This window comes from Mytilus californianus, unplaced genomic scaffold (genome assembly GCF_021869535.1).
Source record: "Mytilus californianus isolate M0D057914Y unplaced genomic scaffold, xbMytCali1.0.p SCAF_24, whole genome shotgun sequence".
NCBI classification, from domain to species: domain Eukaryota; kingdom Metazoa; phylum Mollusca; class Bivalvia; order Mytilida; family Mytilidae; genus Mytilus; species Mytilus californianus.
Window position 1 is genome coordinate 3,943,279 of NW_026262673.1, and position 19,498 is coordinate 3,962,776.

Consider the following 19,498-nt stretch of genomic DNA (forward strand, 5'->3'; position numbering starts at 1 on the left):
AATTATCAGAGGGAGATAAAACTAGATACAATAAGATTATGCAAACTTCGAAAACAGAAAACAGGTATTTTGTAAGAATTATGATAGTTGGAAAAGAATCGGCTGGGAAAACATGCCTCTTGAGAAGATTATTAAAGGAAGACATATCTGATGTTTCTAGTACAGATGGTGTTGATATTGATGTTCGTAGATGCAAAATCAACATTAAAGATGGAAAATGGATAATCGGCAAAGGTATATAAATACTCAGTGTGTTACATAATGATCATGAATTTACAGAAAAAGTCATCAATCGAATACACCTGTTTACCATTACTTATTACATATAACGAAATACTAGAAAACACCCGCAAAATTGCGGGCATTTAGAGCGTGGTTGAAAGTATGTAAACCGTTGCAGGATGAATTTTTGTCAAAGATTTTTTGACTGGAGAATTTCAGGAAATGTATCATAAGTATCTTAAAAATGAACTGTGGTCAATATAACATTTTGAATTTTTCACCAGTTCAAAATATTGGATGTAAATCTATATAATGTCAACGCAAAGGTCAACTATTTGTAGTAATATGAACGCACAATTCTTGCAAGGCGAGTTGCATTGTCACCATGCTTTTTGTTTCGTTGTGCAGAATAATCGATATGTTAACCTTTTCAATTTCAGTCACTCGAAACGGATTTCATTAATGAAATCAGATTATTATGTGATATTTGCAATTAAGATTGGAATTATGAATAGAGCCATAATAAAATACTCAATAAACAATGCGATTTGTGCACAAAACCGTCATATTTTACTAATTGGAAACGGCGTCAAACTTAATGAGGTGTTGACTTTTAAGAAAACCAATTAATTCTAATATGGGGTAGCTCATTACGTCATATGAATAGAGACATAATAAAATACTCAATAAACCACAACCACTATAAATCGACGACGTCAAAATGCGATTTGAGCACAAAAACGCCATATTTTACTGAAATGGCGTCAGAGTTTTCAGTGGGAAACTTTACTATTTTAGAATCAAAATAATGCATGCATTCCATAGATTTGTTTTTATTTTCACATGGCCTGGGTCGTTATATTCGTTAATTTTATCCCTTGCTTACGCTCGGGATAAAATTCCAATATGACGACCCAGGCCATGTGAAAATTTTCCACAAATGTATGGCTTGCATGAATTATTTCTTAAATAAAACATGATTATATACCGATTCCAGGGGTCCCATAAAATTGTATTTTTACCGCTTCTAGGGACTGAAGGTAAGTTTGGTACCGGTTCCTGTAGCTCAGGTACCCAAAACATGTATGTAATTAAGTTTCGCTCGTAGAGCCATTATAAAATACTCAATTAACCACAACCACTATAAATCGACGACGTCACAATGGGATTTGTGCACAAAAACGTCATAGTTACTGAAATGGCGTCAGACTTTTTAGTGGGAAACTTTAATATATTAGAATCAAAATAATTCATGCATTCCATAGGTTTGTTTTCATTTTCACATGGCCTGGGTCGTTATATTCGTTAATTTTATCCCTTGCTTACGCTCGGGATAAAATTCCAATATAACGACCCAGGCCATGTGAAAATTTTCAACAAATCTATGGCTTGCATGAATTATTTCCTAAGGATGTTCGCTACTCTTGTTTTTTTTTTTTTTTAGCCAGATATTCGGAATCCTCTGGCTTTATCCATGTAGTGCCATTAAAATTTTTGCCCGCTTACCCCCTTTTCTTTTCATAATTTTATTACATATAGTTTAAAAAGCCATATTTGAAAATCTTATAAAATCCTTGTTATTTTTTCATTGTTTTTGAAAGAAAAAGGTGCCAATGTTAAATGTAGGAAAAATCTAGAGAGAGTCATTTCCCGACAAATTTTCAAGGGCTTATATTTCAAAAATAAGCACTCGGCCCTTCATTTTTTCTGCTTTTTTAGTTCTTTTATTTATATACTATCAATTTATAACAGTCTTTTAAAAAGCTTGTTATTTTGAAACAGAATAGCGAACATCTTTAAATAAAACATGATTATATACCGGTTCCAGGGGTCCCAAGAAATCGGATTTTTATAGCTTCCAGGGCCAGAAGGAATGTTTGATACCGGTTCCCGTAGCTTTGGTACCAACAAAATTGTATGTAATCAAGTTAGGAATTAAGGGTTGTTTATAAATTTACCAAAATGCTGTGTAATTTTAAACAGTCCTAAACGGAAGTCTTGTCTATGACTTAAAAGTCCGTCCGATGACGGAAACAATATCCGCACGCCTTTATTTTCGTTTTCCTCCCAAAATAACCCAAACGGAATAATCATAAGCGAGGATGACAAATGCGACTATACATGGTACCTATAGGACACAGATGATTAATTTATTGTGGAAGGAAGAGAAGCGACACACAAATTGCGGTCTTCTCATTTAATAATATAGATATTTTGAACTACAAATACTTTGAAAACACAAAAGTCACTTAAAGATTGTTTTCTCCTGTAAAGCCTTTAACGATTCATCGCAAAATTTTTGCGGCAAGATAACTTCTTTAACATTAACTGGGGACTATAAACATTGATTCATATCGTAAAGAAGATTAGTGGTTATTTAATTCTTTGTTAGCTCACCTGGCCTAAAAGACCAAGTGAGCTTTTCTCATCACTTGGCGTCCGTCGTCGTTAACTTTTACAAAAATCTTTTCCTCTGAAACTACTGGGCCAAAGTTTACCACACTTGGCCACAGTCATCATTAGGGTATCTAGTTTTAAAAAATGTGTCCGATGACCCCGCCTGCCAACCAACATGGCTAAAAATAAAACATAGGGGTAAAACGCAGTTTTTGGCTTATATCTCTGAAACTAAATCATTAAGAGCAAATCTGACAGGTGGTAAAAATGTTCATCAGGTTTAGATCTATCTTCCGTGATATTTTCAGAGGAATCGGACAACCCGTTGTTGGGTTGCTGCCCCTGAATTGGGTATTTTAAGGAAATTTTACAGTTTCTGGTTATCTTAAATATAATTATAGAAAGAGATGAACTGTAAACAGCAATACTGTTCAGCAAAGTACGATCTACAAATAAGTCAATTTGACCAAAATTTTCAATTGACCCCTTAAAAATTATTGCCCTTTATAGTAAATTTTTCGTAAATTTTTGTAATCTTTTACAAAAATCTTCTCCACTTAATCTACTGGGCCAAATAGAATTAAACTTAGCCACAATTTTAAAGAGGATATCTTTATTGAAAAATGTATCCGATGACCCTGTCATCAAACCAACATGGCCGCTATGGCTAAAAATAGAACATAGGGGTTTACTATAGAAGTCCAAGTGAAAATTGCAAAAAAAACAATTTCAAATGGTCACAACTTGAAAACTAATTTAAATAATGATAAGGGGTCTTCAGTAACTATTGTAAGACTAAAATAGGATGACCTGCTTTTAATTTAACTACTGGGTCAAATTAAACCATACTTGGCCTCAATCATTATTAGGGTATATAATACTATTTATTATGATCTTACCCTTATTTTACATGATTTCCAAAAACACAGTAGATACAGGTGAGCGACACAGGCTCTTGAGAGCCTCTAGTTTGAATAAAATTAGTGAACTGTCAATTACGATTAGAGAAGAGACATTAGGATTTTCAAGTCTTATCATAAATTACAAATGACATTGATATTAAAATCAATCCATATGTCTTCTAGATATAGTATTATACATTTACACTAACTCATATTAACACATTAACAGTATACATATGTCATTCACAGGAGTGTGCTTTTTACTCAAAAACATCTAACAAAGTCATACGGAAAAACTATCAAAATCCATACTTTATAAGTTTTACAATCATCAACGAATTGTGTCGGAGTTTCACCTCACTAACAACTACGAGTCATAACCCCCAAGGGTGACTGTGGAATAGAAATATTGTCACTACAGGTCTTCTTCCGACCGGCAGTAAAGTCACATGTAGCAAAATCGAGAATGCACATCACTTCAAGTAATGCTTCTTTTCGCTTACAATGTAACACGAACTACATGTTGTTATTCAAATGAACAAATAAATCAAAGAGTACACCCAGTATGAATGGTTTGGTAAATAATAACAACTGCTATTTGATAGACTTGGAATAGTAAAAAGGTAGCATTGTTTTATTTTTTTTCTGCCAGAAATTGATGATGATAAAGTGAGCCGGATTAAGAGAGCACTTATTCCAAATGCAGAGTACAGAGACACTCAAAATATGCAGGAAGTTGAGACAAATAATATAAATATAAGTCAACGTGATGAGATGTCTTCTTATAAAAAAGACACCACAACAGACGCAATTGTTAGTCTGGATAAAAGTGAAGATAAAATTGAGTCATCATTGGTAATGCCTGAGAATGTCACAACCGACGCAAAGTTTAATTTTTATAAAAAAGAAGATACGCACGAGGCTTCATCATTGGTAATGCCTGTGGATTTCAGTACCGACGCAAAGATTAATCTGGATAACAATAAAGAAAAGAATGAGATTTCATCATTGGTTATGCCTGAGGATTTGATGTCTAATGTGTTTTCTAAGTCAACTGTAAATACTCCTTTGAACCTTTATGCATTATGTGAATTATGGGACTTTGCAGGACAAAAAGAATTTTATGCTACACATCAAGCATTTTTAACTAGTAGTGCAGTATACCTTGTTGTTGCAGATATGAAGGACGAAATAAGTAAACAAGGCTTAAGTCAGTGTTCTGCAGATTTTCAGCATATTGGAGGTATGTTTTCGTTTAAAAAAATAAATTGCAATAATATATATTAATTTAAGATTTTCGTACATACATAACTACAAAATTGATGTAGAATATTTATCAATTATGGACTTTTGACAAGGTCAATACGTTCCATATGGTCTATTATAGACAAGGTCTATCTATAACGTATTGCCTGAGTGAAATTCCTTAATTTATACATTACATATGTAAATAGTGTATTATGGAAATGGACTTCAATGTTCTTTCCATGTATTTTACATTGCATTTAAAAAAATGTTGACCGCCAATATATATATATATATATATATATATATACATATATAAAATTCGTCTAAACAACAGCCCAACAATGTTAGATTTGTAAACTTGCGGAAGCAAATTTTTTGTTCTTCCCTGGCCGGGATTCGAACTCATGCTACTGAGATATCGTAGCACCAAATCGCCTTGCACTATGCCAGACGCACTAGACCACTCGACCACCTAGGCTCTATAAATAATAAAGCTTTAGGTGGCCAGTTGTTAATTTTCCTCGTCAGTTTTTATCTAGCGTCGTAACACAGTACATGATATATTAGGCATGAAGATGGAATTGTTACAGATCAGCTGAATTATCTATTGTAAAGGATCCTACAAATTAATGTAAAATGCAGTCACAGAAATAATTATATTATAAGTACGTCTGACCCAGTGACGACTCTACAACCGATTTTATCCATCGGATCACCAGCACTGATGGTGATACAAGGCTGAAAATACATTCTGTGTATATAATTCGTCTAAACAACAGCCTAACAATGTTAGATCTGTACATTTGCGGAAGCTAGTTAAGCTAGTCTAGCGCGTCGGGCATAGTGCAAGGCGATTTGGTGCCTCGATATCTCAGTAGCATGAGTTCGAATCCCGGCCAGGAAAGAACAAAAAACTGTGCTTCCGCAAACTTACAGATCTAACATTGTTAGGCTGTTGTTTAGACGAATTATATATACAGAATGTATTTTCAGCCTTGTATCACCATCACTACTGGTGATCCGATGGATAAAATCAGTTGTAGAGTCGTTTCTGATTCAGACGTACTTATAATATAATTATTTCTGTGACTGCATCTTACATTTATTTATAGGATCCTCTACAATAGATAATTCAGTTGATCTGTAACAATTCCATCTTCATGCCTTATATATCATGTACTGTGTTAAGACGCTAGATAAAAACTCACGAGGAAAGGTAACAACCGGCCACCGAAAGCTTTAATATTATAGAGCCTAGGTAGTCGAGTGGTCTAGCGCGTCGGGCATAGTGCAAGGCGATTTGGTGCCACGATATCTCAGAAGCTGGGGTTCGAATCCCGGCCAGGGAAGAACAAAAAATTTGCTTCCGCAAATTAACAGATCTAATATTGTTGGGCTGTTGTTTAGACGAATTAAATATATATATATATATTTATTTATTAATAGTTGCAAGTTATGTTAGAAAAAAATCGTGATTTTCTGAGAGTACAAATATCAAAAGTATCGTAGTTGGTCTCGAAACATTATTTATTCTACAATGTTGATATGTTTCAGAGTTTATTGATTTTTGATTTGATTCTATCCATTGCCATCGAACAACCGACAAACAAGCTAGAGATAGGCACTTCGATCCTCCGATTTTATTAGTTTTCACTGGAAAGGATAAATATGACAAGGTAATACAATCGTAGAACGTTGTTCCTCACTTCTATCTGACTTTTGTACAAAACATGACTTATTGTCATCCTTTCTTGATCGGAACGTCATCATATAAATATTTGCCAATTAGACCTCCATCCATAAAAGATCAAAGAACATAGTCATCGCATCACCTTCAAAATTAGTAAAACTCATTAAATATAGTAACCTACACAAAATCTCGGGATAACAACATGCAAAATAGATTAAAAGACTAAACCAAAATCTTTACTTCTAGTACAACCATACCGTAAAACAATAATAACAGACAGCAGCACAGACAGAGGGATTTCTTTTGAACAGGCACATTTAGATTGTACGATTCTAAACGTGTTTATGAGCGCTCAACATTAACAAAATACTTGAACAATAGCTGAACAAAACAAAAAAATATCCGTCAAGTGACAAATACTTAATTTTCATGAGAGCTTTTGATACGCTGGAATAAAGATACAAATGTAATATATATATCGAAGTTCATAATATATTCATATCTTCTCAATAATTATTCTTAAAGTATCAAACATCATAACTGTTGATTATTTGGTATATATTCTGTAGGCAGATTTTAAGAAGAGAGAAAAGGAAATTAATGATCAAATGGACACAGTTTTTGGACTTAAAAGCAAATATCATCACTTGCACAACACATTTTATCTGTCAAATACGAAAGATATTGACGAAGAATTTGAAAAATTGCAAAACGCAGTTTACGAAACAGCACGGAAAATGGATAATTGGGGTAATGCATTTCCGTTAAAATGGATTCTTTTAGAGCATTTGATTGAGATCAATAAGAACGATGGAAAAAATTTCATAAATTTTAAGGACATGTCCAAACTGGCTAAACATCCTGATATCAACATGCTAACAGAGGAGGATTTGTTGCTGTTTCTTCGATTTCAGCATAATGTAGGGAACATTATCTTTTTTGAAAATATACAGGACTTGATCATATTAAATCCTCAGTGGTTAGCAGATGCTTTCCGATGTTTAGTCTCAGATAGAGTTGGTAACAGGAGATTGTACCACCTTGACGACTGGACACTGTTTACACGACAAGGCAAAATAAGTGAATCGTTAATAACAGAGCTATTCGAAATAAAAGAGGGAAGTCAGTTTTCAGGGCAGAAAAACAATTTACATAAAGTTATGGAAAAACTTGACATATTAGTCAAAATTGAGAACTCAAGTTATTATATAATGCCAAGCCAAATGCCGTCTTCCACGTTTGACGTTGTATGTGAAAAATTTGGCATTCTTACAGAAACATGTAAAAGGACTTCTTGGCTTTGTTTTAAATTTGAATTTCTTCCACCTTCTTTCTTTAACCATCTATCTGCCTGGTTTATCAGAAATTACAACCCTAGCAAATTAGACAGTGGCATTGCTTTATATCGTGGAATCTGTATGTTTGACATTGAGGGATCTGGGTGGAAAAAGATACTGGTTACCATGTCGACAGATACAATTGCTCTCCAGGTTGTATCGTTTTCCGAACAACAGGAGGGATTCGAAAATACGTGTAGCGATATATACAGTGAAGTAAAACAACTAATTGAAGATATAAAAGAGAGGTATAAAGTGAGAATATCTTTTAAACTTCATTTCAAATGCAGTGATGGCTACTATTATAAAGATACATTTGAATATGAGGAATTGACAAGTGACAAGGAGTGTTACTGTTTTCAGCATAAGAAAGTGCATCCATCCGAGCAGATATATTCACCTTGGATGAATTATGAGGTACGTTATAAAACGGCCTGTTTATAAATCGCGCAAATTATCATTTGTATTCCTCAACAGTCGTAACACTGTTTCGATTTTCTCAACACATTCTTAACGATCTACAGTCTTAACTTTATCTGATATTGTCTGAGCACATTGTAAACAGTCTTTACTCATTCTGATATTTTCTGAGCACATTGTAAACAGTCTGTTCTCAGTCTGATATTGTCTGCACACATTGTAAACAGTCTTTATACTCAGTCTGATATTATCTGAGCACATTGGAGTCTTTACTCAGTCCGATATTGTATGAACACATTATAAACAGTCTCGTTTGAATTGTTTTACATTGCAATTTCGGGGCCTTTTATAGCTGACTGTGCGGTATGGGCTTTGCTCATTGTTGAAGGCCGTACGGTGACCTATAGTTGTTAATTTCTGTGTCATTTGGTCTCTTGTGGAGAGTTGTCTCATTGGCAATCATACCACATCTTCTTTTTATATTTACTCATTCTGATATTGCCTGAGCACACTGTAAACGGTCTGTACTCAGTCTGATATTGTCTGAGCATATTGTCTGTTCTCAGTTTTAACTCTGTCTGGATACGTATATTCTCAACTGTCTGAATGTATTTCGTAGTACACAATCCTACGCCTCTCTTTTCTCCAGGGAACTTTCAAGAGTTCATTTTAATATGATAAATTCATTAAGCAAAACCTAATTATCATTGTCTGTATCAAATATGACAAATTCTTATGATTTTTGCTTTTATTCCAATTCAAGAATTAAACACAAATCGTCACCTTCTCGTTGTTTGTATTTGCACTGATCAAACAATATAAATATGAAAATAACCCAAAACAAATGTTATTTCAGGGTTGTTAATTTTGAATAGTAAAAAAAAATCCTAATGTTTTTTTTTTTTTTTTATTTAACTTATAATAATCTTATAAACAAAGCTATTTCATGTTACAACTTGCTTGATTTGATGAATCAACACACAATACTTCTTTTCGTTTTTATTTCCAAATGCAATAATTTGTTGTTTTTAGTCTATATTTAGTTTATTGCTTTTAATCTAAACTCCAATTCATAATGATAATTCAACCTCTGATTTTGACCTATTAACTCGGAGTATAACTTGAAAAAAAATGTATAATCTTAACTGTAACAATTACCTTAACAATTAACATCCTATCTATTACCTGGCCTTATTTTATATTTGCATGACCACACATTTCGTGTCAAGTGAATATATAATGTTAATATATAGACAGTTTTTTTGTTAAATTCAGATTATTCATAATAGAAGAAGATTTTTTTTTAAATAATTTGTTTGATATTGATTGAAAAAAAAATATCTTCAAATGGAAGATGAAAAACAGTGTTCCAATGAAAAATTATTACAGCTATGAGTTATTAAAAGTTCTTGTACAATAATGCTACTTAGAAAAATAAGTTTTTTAGCAAAATATTTGTAAAAGACATTTATCAGCGTCAATACAGTGTAAGACATATGTAGACACATTCAGAATGAAAAAATTAAGAATATAGAAAATTTATATAAGGAATTCAGAATGCTAAGATAAGGCAAAGACACAGTCAGACATTATTCAAACTGGTTTTTTTTTTCAGAATGGAAACACACAATTCATACTTTCAGCAAGTTAACACAAATTTCATAAGCATTCAGATACAAATTGGTCATGTGGTATATGCATATTCACGTCTCTGTTATAGGTTTCTCGTCAAAAATGGGAAAAGCAATTAAAATGAGGAATAAATGGAAGCGTAATGAACTGCATGTTACCAGTCTCTTGTACTATATATATATATATATATATATATATATACAAGTCTAAATTGAAAACAACGTTCAAACCTATGATTGCGTTGGATACAAACCGCAATTTGTATACGTGTGCATGCAAAACAAATTTCTTGGTAGAGGAGTCTAAATACAGCACAAACAACATTTTCCAAAAGACGAAATGAGTGAAAAAGTATAATTTAACAAAACGCATTTGACTAGCAGGTCGAACAACTGATGTTCTTAAACCCTGCTGACTGCCATTGGCGATTGCCAAATAAACGGATCATATATATATATATATAAATATATATTATTCAAATGGTCAACCGTGACGTATTAATAACGTTATCATTCAACGTACCAATTTTACAACACAAGATGCGCATCTTGACAATTAACGTCTCCTCAGTAACGCGCAAGGCCAAACAATATTGCACACATTGAAGAGCTAATAAACCTAAAACAGCAAGGTTTCAAGTACTGCAACAAGTTTAATTGTAGATCTTTAACAATATTTTACAGGTTATATTTTGAATAACCCTACGGATTGGCTTCGTTCTTCAATTATCATACGTGTTTTATGATCAGTACACCATTATGTATAGTTGAGCTACATTATTATTATGTTGTGTTTTATTCAGTCAAATCATCATGTTTTGTTTCAGGTTGAAAGGATCCCTAACAGAACGGAAATAACCACTAAGCAGGATTACCATAATCCAAGTAATATCATTGTTTACATAATCTTATTTAGTATCTTTATCTTTCAACCATGCAGTTTCATTTGTCTAGAACGTATATTAATGGCGGTAGAACTCTTTAAGTCATGTCTTTAAAATATTTCTCGATATACATGGGGACAAAAAGAAAGAGAGACGTTTCTTTATTCAGCAGAATAAAACTTAACTTAACAGATACAGTTGTACAAATTAACGTTTGTTTCACAAATATCTCATTCCTTTGTTTATTATTACATGCATGATTTTGTTACTTCCTATCTCAGGTTAATGGTTGAGTATGACCTTAAGTAAAAAGATACTTTACCTAGGATTCATACAGGCTTAAAAGAGGTTTGTTTGGAGCCATTATTTGGCTCCTGAAATGGCAAAAATTGTATTTTTTTTTACAAATAGACATGCCAATATAATCTGGACGATGGATATAGAAAAGTCACGTGTGATGTAACTTTGACATTATAAACATGTCCAAATTTACATATTTGACATGATCCGCTCATTTAACGAATAGGTTTTGGTCAATATATATGAGAAATAGCTTTACCCAGAAAGATTTTTTACAAACAACATCTTTGTTAAATACATTTAGTAGCAAAATATCTTTCTACTGTTACTTGTATCAATATATTAATGACTAGTATATGCTATTATTTGCAGTTTTTGGGGTTGTGAACTACATGTAAAAAGTTTAAAGTCATAATGCCAATATATAGAAGACATGTTTAAACAAAAATACCGATATCCAACAGAATTATATCTTATAAACATCTGAAGGTTGTTTTTTGATAGATTTATAATACTTTTTTCTGATATTTGGAGTAAAGCTGGGAAAGTGGCCTGTTCATACATTCTCCATTCAGATCTGGTTTACAAAATACCGATGTGAATTTAGAGCTATATAAGTATAAGCGATTCTGATTTCATGATGTGCGACGAATTAATAAATAACACAATAAAGGTTCCCGCTACCTCAGACAAAATTGAAATTAGATGAATTAAATTATTTTTGTATGTCTCTTTTAGTGATAAAGCTCCTAACGTTCTAATATATTTGTATATAAAATGTGGTATGATTGCCAATGAAACGACTCAATTCCAGAGACCAAATGACAGAAATTAACAACTATAAGTCACCGTAAGGCCGGCAACAATGAGCAAAGTCCATACCGCAAAGTCAGCTATGACGACCCCGAAATAACAAATATCAAACAATTTAAACGAAAAAAAAAAATAACGGGATAATTTATGTACAAAATAATGAACGAAGAACAATTATGTAACACAGCAACAAACGACAGCCACTAAAATACAGGCTCCTGACTTGGGACGGGTGCATACAGAATGTACCGGGTTACACTAGTTTGCAGGCGCCAACCATCACCCTAAACAGGAACAGTGGTGTAACAGTACAACATAACAAACTATAAACATCAGATGAAAAAGGCTTAACTCATCAGATGGATTCAAATAGAAATACATATTACAAACACACAAAAGTGGACGTGAACGGATACTTATACATCCCAACACCAATAAGACAATCCACGATATCAATAACACTAACGATACCAATTTTATTGCACCAAAACCAGAATAAATGTTACGATTTGCGAGCTCCACATGTTTTTTCAATCAAGATAGGCACTTCGAACACGAGAAATTTGTAAAAGAGGGACGAAAGATACCAGAGGGACAATCAAACTCATAGATCGAAAACAAACTGACAACGCCATGGCCAAAAATAAAAAGACAAACAGACAGATAATAGTACAGATGACACAACATAGAAAACTAAAGACTAAGCAACACGAACCCCACCAAAAACTGGGGATCTCAGGTGCTCCGGAAGGGTAAGCAGATCCTGCTCCAAATGTGGCACCCGTCGTGTTGCTTATGTTATTACACATCCGGTAAATAGTCGAATTCGGTAAGTCACATTCGTGAAAAGGGAGGGGCATTGTAGTTACGACATAAGGAACATATCCGATATCATCTGTGAAACGGTTATTATATAACGGTCAACCAACTCGTGATGGCGTCCGTAAAATTTACGAAGGGATGATTTCAACTTCACCATTTGGAACTCTTGGTTTAATAGCTTCCTTGTGAGCAGCAATCCTCTATCAAGGAAATCATAATAGGACACACAAGCCCGGGAATATCGTATCAATTTGGAGATATATACTCCCTATGCAGGCGCTGCTGGAATGTTGCTACATAGAAATGGAAAGTTCACAATTGGGAAGCTGAAATCATCTCTTTTGTCGTAAAGTTTTGTTTGTATTTACATTCACTGGGTTAATACCAGCATTGCAGGGAAAACGGAGTAATTCCCATGCCTAGTTTGCAGTGTATTGTGTAATTTCCCAGCTGATGAGGAAGTGTTTCGGTATCGAAATGATTTACAACATTTTTTTCTTAAAGTACCAAGATTCCAACTCCCTAGGGGAAAGTTGATTGATAGATTGTCCAGTGGCAAACATTTATATGTTCAGGACAATTTAAAAATAAATACAATAGGTAGGTCCTGTAATAGAGGCCATTTGGTTGGAAGGTCGGGGGGATTTTACTGCCCTGGGCCATGAGTGTTTTTTTATGTACGAAGAACTGGCCTCTTTCCGACCCCTCAAATAGATTTTGAAGTTTTCTTAACGTGCAAAGAGCATTGCAGTCAATCGACATGAGGCATTGAAATTTAATGTCCCAATTCTGAGTTGACATGACTGCGTACTTGATAGATCTCGCACAGCCAAACGAACGGCCCACTTTGGCAAAGGTTTTACTGCCGGTCGGAGGAAGGCCAATGGTGACCATATTTCTATTCCCCAGTCACCCTTGCAACATTTGCATATAAACCAATAGAAAACATCTTCATCTAAAAGTCTTGTTAAATTACATTTCATCTATGAGTTACCAAATAACATTACAGTCGGCGTCAACGAATGATTGATTTAAAGAAAAAAACCACAAAAAGCACAATTTTGGAACAAATTACCGGTCTTCAGCTGGTATAAAGGATGGGGTATTTAGAATTTCGACAGTCTCAAAAATAAAGACATGTTACATAGGATCAAATAATTTGCTTCGGATCGGCAACTCCAAATACATATTGAAATGTTAAGCAATAGGTAGGTCCTGTAATAAAGGCCATTTGGCATGAAGGTCGGGAGAATTTTGACTGTCACTGAGAATTGAGTGTTTATTCGATACGGACAGAAATTTTGCCTTACAACAGGCCACCTTTGGACCCCTCGCGAGTTTTTAACGTGCAGAGAGCATGCCAATCACTCGACATGAGGCATCGAATTTAATTCTGAGTTGACGTGGCTGCGTACTTGTACATCCCGCATAGCCAACTATGACGGATCACTTTACCAAGGGTTGTACTACCGGTAGTTAGAAGACCTTAGTGACCATATCTCTCTTCCCCAGTCACCCTTTGTGGTTCTTGTTAAAATGAAGACAGCAGACTTAAATTATAAGTTTGGTATAGTTGATATTTTTTTCTTTACCTCTATTCAAATTGAATAATTTATGAATTAAGTATAAGTGGCGTATCTGCAAATGAAACAGCCACCCAATGACAAACAAATATTATTTTGTAATAATACGCATACGGCTTTCATCAAATTCCAGTTTCAGAAGCCCAACATTTTACTGAATAAAGTCTTTGAATTTCAACCATTCAACAAAGACCCTCAAAGATCAGCAACCTATACCAAATTCCCCAAATGAAAAAAATACATTGAAAATTGACAAAAAAACAATGACTTGACAAGCTAAGGCTCGTGACCTCAGACAGACATAAAGACATGTGTTGAGATTAAACAATTTTGCTTTAGACCTATAATACATACTAGTATCATTATTCAGGAAAGCTTATTGTTTGTTTAAATGGTCACAAATAAAACTGACAAAAACAGTTAAAGTCCTGTTATTCCTTTTATTTTTTATGTAATTTGTACCTCAAATTAATTTAATCCTGAACATTTAAGATGTAGTCAAAGTGATTGATTGTTGATTTCTAAACGTCCAGTGGCAAATATGTCATGCATGTTCACGAGAACAAATTAATAATAAATACTATAGGTAGGTCCTGTACATGTAATAGGGGTCGTCCGGGATGAAGGTCGGGTAAATTTGGACTGCCACGGAAAAATGAGGGTATATTCGATAGGAGCAGAAATTTAGCCTTTCAACAGGCCACCTACGGACCATTCAAAGAGTTGCTGCATGTGTTTTTACGTGCAATGAGCGTGTCACTCTCTTTACACGAGGCATCGGATTTATCGTCCACATTCTGGCCGGACATGGCTGCGTACTTGATACATCCCGCAACAGACGCCCAAATTAGGCGAAGGTTTTACTGCCGGTCAGAGGAAGACCAATGGTGACCATATTTCTATTCCCCGGACACTCTTGGGGGGAGTCATAATAAATAATTGTGGATAATTTATTTTCACGGATTGAGGATATTTGATTTCGTGGTTTAACCAAAATTTGCATATCTTGTTATATTGCACGCATCTATGAGTTACCAAATAACATTACAGTCGGGGACAACGATTGATTGATTTAATTAAAAGGACCACATAGAACACAATTTGGGAACAAATTTATTAGTCATCGGCTGGTCTAAAGGATGAGGTATTTGGGATTATGACAACCCCAAACACAATGACATGTTAATTTTGCTTCGGATAGGCAACCCTCAAAACGTTTTGATCTACAGCTGTAGAAAGCGTGTCATTTCCCTACATCATATTCAACGCCCCCAATTCTGATCTGACGTGGATGCGTATTTATACATTCCACAGAACTACGTGAAAACCATTGAGGCGACACCTTGGTTCTTAAACCGATTTCTATATCGTGGTTAGTTGGGGGCTCCCTTAAAAGACATCATATGAACTGACGTAGATTCATATTTATACATCACACATATATTTTTTAGTTATTAGTACATTTGTTATATGCTTTAACATGAACGGATAGAAAGATAAGTACTTCAGACACAAGTAATTTGTAAAGACCTGCTCTGAGTTGATATCAGTGTTGTAGAGAGTACTGTATAAATCCCAAGCTGAGGAGGAGGTGATTCGGTATTGAGATGATTTATAAGACATGCTTTTAACCTAAATTACAAAGATTGCAACTCTCTTAGGCAAAGTTGATTGATTGCTTGTTGGTTGTTCAATGTCCAGTGGCAATTATTTCATGCAATGTTTCGCGACAATTTAATAATAAATGCAGTAATGCAATATATAGGTCCAGTAATAGAGGCCATTTGGCATGAATGTCGGGAGAATTTTGACTGCCACTGTGAAATTAGTGTTTATTAAGATAAGGACAGTAATGTTGCCTTACAACAGACCACCTTTGGACCCCTCAAAGAGTTTTGGCAAGTCCTGTTTTTCCTTTTGTTTCTTATGTAATTTAAACCTCAAATAAATTTTATCTTGAACATTTTAGATTAGGTCATAATGATTGATTGTTGGTAACGTAACGTCCAGTGGCAATTATTTCATACATGTTCAGGGCGAGAACAAATTAACAGTTAATACATTAGGTAGGTCCTGTAATATAGGCCGTCCGGGATGAAGGTCGGGGAAATTTGGACTGCCACGGGAAAATGAGGGTATATTGGAAAGGGACAGAAATTTAGCTTGGCACTCTTTACACGAGACATCGAATTTCACGTCTCCATTCTGACCGGACGTGGCTGCGTACTTGATACATCCCGCACAGCTAAACTAACTCTCCACTTTAACGAGGCTTTTACTGCCGGTTGGAGGAAAACCAATGGTGACCACATTTCTATTCCTCAGTCCCCCTTTGGGGAGGGGGGTCATTATGAATACTGTGGATTATTTGTTTTCGTGGATTTAGGATATTTGATTTCATGGTTTAACCAAAATTTGCATATAAACCAATAGAAAATATTTTAATCTAAAAGTCTTGTTATACTGCATTTCATCTATGAGTTACCAAATAACATTACAATCGGCGACAACGATAGAGTGGTTTAAACAAAAAGACCACAAAGAGCACATTTTTAACAAATAAAAAAATCTTGGACTGGTATGAAGGACGAGGTATTTTGGATTTTGACAGCCTAAAAAATCGAAGACATGTTACATAGGGTCAAACATTCTGCCTAAGGAATAGGGAACCCATAAAAGTTGTAATGTAAAGCTGTTATTACCCTAATTCATATTCATCGCACTATACTGATCTGACGTCGATGCGTATTTATACATCCCACAGAACTACGTGAAGTCCCTTGAGAAACATTAGCCTTAAAACGGAGAGATTTGTACCCATTTCTCTATCGTGGGTAGTAGGAGGCCCCCTTGCAACACTTGCTCCATACCAGGAACTTTAGTAACGAAAGCCATCATTTACTAAGATGTGCAAAATTATGATTTTCATTTTCCCCCTATTATGAAAAAAAAGTTTTATGCATGAAGAATATCTTGAACGAAACTAAACATCGGCCACCGCAATCCGCAGAGACATGTTTTCTGACTGGTAATTAAAAGATCACACGATTAATTGTTGTTTGCTTTACATTCAGTGGCAAATATTTCATTATTTTCAAGACGAGAACAATAAAGAATAGCTTTAAAATGCATGGTACTGTAAAGTAAAACAATTTAAAATTTCAATTGTAAAAAACACTCGACTAGCCAACACCGTCGATGTGTTTCTACTTTATTAATTTCGACCCATTAAATTCGGATGTTTGTTTTCTTTACAAAAAAACAATACATGCTAAATAAAGTTCAAGGTAGTAAGGACCACAAAAGGGGGAGGGGGTGTCTTAACATGGGATCGTGGGAACAGACGTGCAGCGCAGCTGGTATTTCAAACCCAACCCCCTTTTTTCCGGTTTCATATATTGATGTCTGGTAAAAATCACGACACACGAATATATTTCATGACAAATTAATAACCCGTTCATATATTTCTTAGTTATCAGTGCAATTTTTATACATCTTTATTTGATTTAAAATCGGTTAAAACATATATACAGATATTCTATCGAAATATAAAAAATACTGACCCATTCACATTTTACCTTGGTGAAATTGCAACCCACTGATATATTTGACACATAAAAGGGACCTATTCCAGCGACACGTATGTAAAGAAATCCCTTCCCCTGGGATAAGGACAAAGGAAGCATATACATATTTTTTTTTATTATCTTGCACATGATTTTAAATAGATAGGTCAAACAAACATCTTCTCTCACTGCATTTGTATGTCCAGTACATTACTATGCTCTACACTAATCTGTTTTTCAATCTCTGTCATATTTACACTTTTTCAATTTTCCTTTGATTATATGATGTTGTCGAATCATGCTAAGCTCGAGTTGTTAAAAGTGAAAATAACACTCGTATAAATCGTTAACATCTGAGAGAAAATTTGAGGTCTTGAAAAATTCAATATTACAGAGTATTATATAGTTTGCAAAACATAAGAAATATTACAACCACCTTTAGCGATAAACTGCATTATAGATTAAGCAATCAATTGTTGAAATAACCAAATCAATACTTGATTTTTTTTTCAGAAATTGAACCAAACAAAGAAGAACCTTTCGTTCAGGATCAATCATCTGTCAAAACCAACCTTTCTGTTTCTGTCACTTTGCGTCAACTGTTAAATATCAAAAAGTCTGAGAATGAAAATCAGGATATTTATAGCTGTATCAAAATCGGTAATACATTAGTGTTTACTGACTATAGTAATAAGCGACTTATTATTTGTAATTCAGACGGTACTGATATCCATCACATTCCTCTGTCCTATAGACCATATATTATGACAGTGATAAATATTTTACTGTAGCAGTAACCTGTATATATAACAACACCATACTGATAATAAATATATCTACAGGTTCTGTCACCAGTACAATCAACACCCGTGGTTACCGCTGTGACGGAATATCATATAATGATAATAACCTGTACGTTGTTATTGATGGGAGTATAATACATGTGATGGACCTGACAGGTAAAGTAATACGTACTATACATTTACCTTCAGACGATATCACCGACATTACAGTAGACAGAGACAGGTTGGTCTGTACAGACAGAACATCAATATACTGCTGCTCGTTAGATGGAGAACTAATTTGGAAGTTTAAAATTGATAAATTTCAGGATTTAGTTTATGTGACAACAGATAATGAGAGGAATGTCTATGTGACTTATTATAACACCAACACTGTAGAAGTTATATCAGATGATGGTAAACATCACAGAGAACTTCTTACTAAATCAGATGGATTGAATGGGCCGTGGGGAATTTATTTTGACAAAAAAGAAAATATTCTGCTTGTTTGTAATTTTGATGACGGAAAGGTTTTTCTTTTTGACGTGAAAAGGAAATCAACATAAATAAACATGAATATTTCTTTCAGACAATGAGTTTATTCGGACTCGGGTCTGTTTGTGCATTTTGTCATTCAAAATAACTTCTCTTTATTTTTATTTTCTATACTATCAATTACTGATTGTCATGATCTGTACAGTTGTATTCTGCATTCAAAGTAAGGACAATATTAACACTTTTATTATGTTCATGATTTTTGTCATTAACATCTTTTTTTTTGTATGTGTGACAACACATCAACTTTATATTGAAATTTAGAGAAATGTTACAAAGACATGTTGTTCTTTGATTCACGTCAATTTGGGGTTTGATAGTTGGAGAAAAAAATTATAATGCAAGT

At 34.1% G+C, this 19,498-nt stretch overlaps 1 protein-coding gene across 1 annotated transcript; it reads left to right on the forward strand.

Annotated features, from left to right (window-relative positions):
- The first annotated feature begins 6 nt into the window (after positions 1-6).
- Positions 7-7,429, forward strand: LOC127732435 (uncharacterized). The gene is made up of 3 exons (XM_052241473.1): positions 7-234; positions 4,174-4,764; positions 7,029-7,429. The coding sequence occupies exons 1-3, from the start codon at positions 39-41 to the stop codon at positions 7,037-7,039; spliced, it is 798 nt and encodes a 265-aa protein (XP_052097433.1). The 5' UTR covers positions 7-38; the 3' UTR covers positions 7,040-7,429.
- The last annotated feature ends 12,069 nt before the right edge of the window (positions 7,430-19,498 follow it).